The 4,827-nt window shown below is 32.3% G+C and overlaps 1 protein-coding gene across 1 annotated transcript; it reads right to left on the minus strand.

Annotated features, from left to right (window-relative positions):
- Positions 1-1,187: 1,187 nt before the first annotated feature.
- LOC147382984 (glutathione transferase GST 23-like) lies at positions 1,188-3,753 on the minus strand. Its single transcript, XM_086429124.1, has 2 exons — positions 3,350-3,753; positions 1,188-1,648 (listed from the first exon to the last, which is right to left on the minus strand). The coding sequence occupies exons 1-2, from the start codon at positions 3,665-3,667 to the stop codon at positions 1,292-1,294; spliced, it is 675 nt and encodes a 224-aa protein (XP_086285250.1). The 5' UTR covers positions 3,668-3,753; the 3' UTR covers positions 1,188-1,291.
- Between the last annotated feature and the right edge of the window lie 1,074 nt (positions 3,754-4,827).

Here is a 4,827-nt window from a genome sequence, read left to right on the forward strand (position 1 = left end):
TTCTGTGGTTTCGCGCAAGAGTAATTTAGAGAAGTAGCACCATTGATACTTTGTAAAATAGCACTAAAATGACACTAAAGTAAAGTAGTTCTCTATAGGAGCTATTTATCCAAACACCATTAAAGTGCTTTTGACTCCCCGCAAGAGTCAAAAGCACTTAAAAAAGTCCATCCACACAGGTCCTAGGATTTTGCATAATTGTTAAGAAATTATAGAAAACGATGGACGGAAAATAAGGTTGGACAGATTGAAACTAATTTACCCTAAAAATTTAAGAGCATAAAGATGAATGATTTGGGGGTAGAAAATAATGTAAAATTTTAGGTAAAATAATTTAGGGTTTTATGTGAAAAAATATAGAGTTTTCTTTAAAGGGGTTAGTGTTAACTTGAAAACGAGATTGAAAATAAAATTGTGTACATTAAAAAATTATACAATAGAGATTAAAAAACTTAAAGATGACTGACTTAGGGAAGAAAAATCAAGGGCCCTTAACACGAAGTTGAATAAGAGTATTTAGGTATTTTTTGATTAGTCTATTGAGAAGATTGAGTTCAATGAGGCATGTGCAAAATGTAGGAGATTTTTTCTTTATGATGAGACAAAGTGGTTTAGAAATGGTTCTAATCCCAACTTTACATTTAAACTTAATATAATGAGGGTTATTTTGATAAAAAAACCCAGAAAATTAAAACCTATTATCTTATTTTGGTTAGTTTAATAGAGAAACACTTTCCATGCTAACTAAGGGATTGTTTGTTACGGATTTTCTTTTCGCCTGATTTTCTAGTTGTGTGCCACTTTTAGCCATGTTTGTTAGGTTAGCTTCTGCTTTCGTCACTTTCTTTTCAAGCAAAAAAGCTAACAGTCCTCTAGATTGCATGGAAAAACTCCTCCCATCCAAAACAATACAAAAAATAAATAAAATTGGGCTTGATCCAAGGTTTTGAAAAAGGAAGGCTACTGAACTCAAACCAATTGCCCAAAGTAAATTTTTTGTAAAGTACATAAAAATTTGTCCTGTGCATCCCTCTCGCATTAGATCATGTTTTTAAATGCCAGAAACAAATTATGAACATATATGAGCTGGGATTGAGAGTGAACATATGAGTTCATTCATGCTTTGGATAGAGAGGAATAAAGGCATACATATGATTTGTCTAGTCAAACCGAAAAAGAGAAAGATAATGGAAACTATATATTATTAAAGCTGAAGTATAAATATGATGATATAGTGCATCTCATGCACATTATTATAATACTCTTAATGCCAGACAAGTGTTCTAATTCACTACTCAAAGTGACTAGCTAGAATTTCTTTACGACCATGAAAATAAATTACCATCTTATCACGTGGTGGTAGACACTCTTTGATTATGGGAAAGTTGAGAAAATTCTTCATCCAAGAGTTTAAGTTGGGAAATTTGATTGGGTCGAAAGCCTTGAAGCAGCCAACTTCCTCCCACACTTCCAACCAATGAGGAACCCAACCTAACACAATATCCAAATACCCAATTGTTTCTCCTCCAAAGAACTTCTTCCCTTTGATCTCTCCATCAAGAATTGCAAGAGATTCCATGATTAAATTTATAGCCTTGTCTTGTTTTTCCCCTTTTGACCACATAGCAGTGAATGTAGGATCCAATAACTGTCACAAAATTAACCAATATTATATCAATAACTTTTACCAAAAAAATCAAAATATTTATATAATTTCAATAAATAAATTTTTATTTATTTGTAACTGGATGTCCAGACTTATGTCCAACTAGAGGGACTGGATGAGCTAGGGTCGAAGCCAAGGCATATGGATCCCTCCCCTGGGCACGTGCAACACCCACACATCACATGCACCAGGTAAGTGAGGGAAGCGGGTGACCTTGAGGAAATATTGCTCATACTGGCTATCGAACATACAATCCTCTCGGAGTTTCAATAATTAGTCTTTGCTACATAAATGGTTCATTGATTCAATCTAGACCATTCATTTTGGAGTGAGGCAACACACAGTTATAAATAATTATAATAATAATAATAAATAAATAAATAAAAGAAAAAAAGAAAAAAGAAGAGTTGAAATTGCATGATTATAATAGAAAATGTTGAAATCGTTTATTAGCCCAAATCACCAGTCCACATACCATGGATTTGATACAGGAAAGGTTTGAGAAAACTTGATGAAATGGTTTGGAAAAATGAATAGATATGCATTAAGATTATACTATGGTAAATAGTGTTTATATATATGTTTAAAATAGATCTCTAAGAAACTTCAACTAATCGCTAGAAAATGTGTATTTTTACTCTCATCTGAAGTACAAATTGGTTTCTATCATCTAAAGTGATTGGAGATTAGAGAAGTCTAAATAAGTTTAGTGCTTGGGTTGACGACAACCATTCTACTTTTTAATGATAACACCTCTATTCCATTTGCTTAGAGAAATTCTTTGATTTGGGATTTTTTATTAAAGTGAGAAAAACTATTAAACTCTAAAGGGATAGGCTATGAGAGTGAAAGAGTTATCGATAAAGAAATCGATGGTTGGCTACTGTCAAATGTCATTGCAATTGTTCCCTTCCTCTTCGTTTTTATTTCCTTTCATTTCATAATCGTTTCTGTGTTATGGTAAAAAAAAATTGTCCGCTATAAGAATGTATTGTAATCACTCACAATAATAATAATAAGGTCTTGTTAACGTGTGCTTAAAGTGTAATAAATACACCTTGGGAATAATCACTTAAGGGTATTTTGGTAAAAAAATATTTTTTTAGGGGGGCTTTTACAGTATAAAATTCAATTTCTTAGGTGTATTTATTTCACTTTAACATATGCCCCAAGAGACACATTAACAAGAGCCTATTATAATAGGGTTAGGTCACTTGACTCTAGGGTTGCCAATGGATCGGATAAGTCCGAAATTCGATCCGTTCAGATAACTTCGGGTTTGGATCAATGTTTTGAATTCTAATAAGACTTTGATCCGATATCTTATTGGATTGGATCTAAATCAACCATGCCCCGATCCGATAAAGACCCAATTCTATAATATTTTAGAATGTATATAAATTATATTAAGATGTGCGAGGTTTACTTAGATTTTGTATATAAAACAGTATTTAACCTGATCCGATTGTTAATGGATCAGGTCTGGATCTTATTATTGAGTTCTAATAATAAATCCGATCTGATAAGGGTCCGATATGATACTTACTAGATCGGTACCAAATCAACCTTGATCCAATCCATTGACAACCCTACTTGACTCATAAGGAACAATAAAACTTGGCCATAAAAGCAAAAAATCTAATGTCAAAAACTTAATAATAAGAAGAACCAACACTCACTCACCTTCTCTTCAGCAAATTTAGCCCAAAAGCGTGCTATGGCTCGTTCGTAAGGGTCTTCGGGCAATATGGGATTTTTCTTCCACGTCTCATCGATGTATTCAAGAACAATGGTGGATTCCGCGATGGGTTTCCCATTGTGAATAAGAACTGGAACCAACTTATGGACTGGATTGGACTTGAGAAACAGATCACTCTTCTTAACCCAAATATCCTCTTCTATGTATTCATAGTCTACTCCCTTCAGTTTCAGAGCCCATTGGACCCTGAAAACAAAACAACTCGACCAAAATCCCAACAACTTCACCTCTTGATTTGCCATCTGACCTTGTTTGCTAAATCACCTAGTTTGCTTCTTTTTATATATATATATCTTTTTTGAAGAGTTCAATTTGATTATTTCTATTGTATATTATATACACCCAGTTTGTTTCTTCTTTTATATATATATATATATATATATATATATATATATATATATATAAATATCTTTTTTGAAGAGTTCAATTTGATTACTTCTATTGTATATTATATAGAGTTGTTTTCAATCTTATGGAAAGCATCAACATGGGTCAATATTTTTGACCTTTTTTCTTGCCTTTTAGAATTTGGGTGGTGCAGAATTCAATACTATTTTGGCTAATTTGAGATGTCCTTTGGATTTTTGTAAATATTTGAGATACCCTTTATTTTATTTTTTTCAAATTGATTACATATCCCTTTTACTATGCTCATTTGTAAAAGACTAATAAAATTACTAAAATACCCTCATTTTTCATTCTTTCTGATTTTTGAGTCAATCCTATATTTATTTGACAAAATCTTCTAGGATAATAACTTGATAATCCTTATCTTTGCTCAAAGTCTCAATAATTCAGTCCTCAACATGAAATTGTAGGGGTGTTTATAGATAAATTCCTACTTTGAAAAAGGGTCATCTTTTGAGTCATTTGACAAAGACTAAAATCAAAGGTGAAGATTGTACATTACTGTGATATTTTGAGGATCATTCATGCATCAAAGAGGTAGTCCATCAGCATGCCTGCAAAGATCGAAGAAAAAGTAGTTGGTGGATGGTACGTGTGTGGTTATGTCATGGAAGAGACCAAGAACACGCCTTAAATTTGAGACTCTTTTATGTTGAATTTCATTGTCAGACCTATGAAACATGAGAACAGAACTAAGAATGATATCATACCAAACTCCATCTTAAATAAATAAATAGAACTTCTTTTGCTACACTAACTTTTACCAAGATCACCCCACCCTAAGATATGTGCTAATTCTTTGGTGATTTCTTACTAATTTAGATGCTCTTTGCAAAAGTTGGTGTGGCAAAAGAATCTCAAAAGATATATAAAAAAAAAAAAAATGGCTGACCTTAATTTAAAGAAATGATGCTTAGATTCATAATCTTTGTGTTTTAGATAAGTTAGTCAAACACCTAAACATTGTTAACAACGTGCATGGTGATAATGATTT

Source organism: Akebia trifoliata, chromosome 16, assembly GCF_017979445.1.
Source record: "Akebia trifoliata isolate Shusen 1 chromosome 16, ASM1797944v1, whole genome shotgun sequence".
NCBI lineage: Eukaryota > Viridiplantae > Streptophyta > Magnoliopsida > Ranunculales > Lardizabalaceae > Akebia > Akebia trifoliata.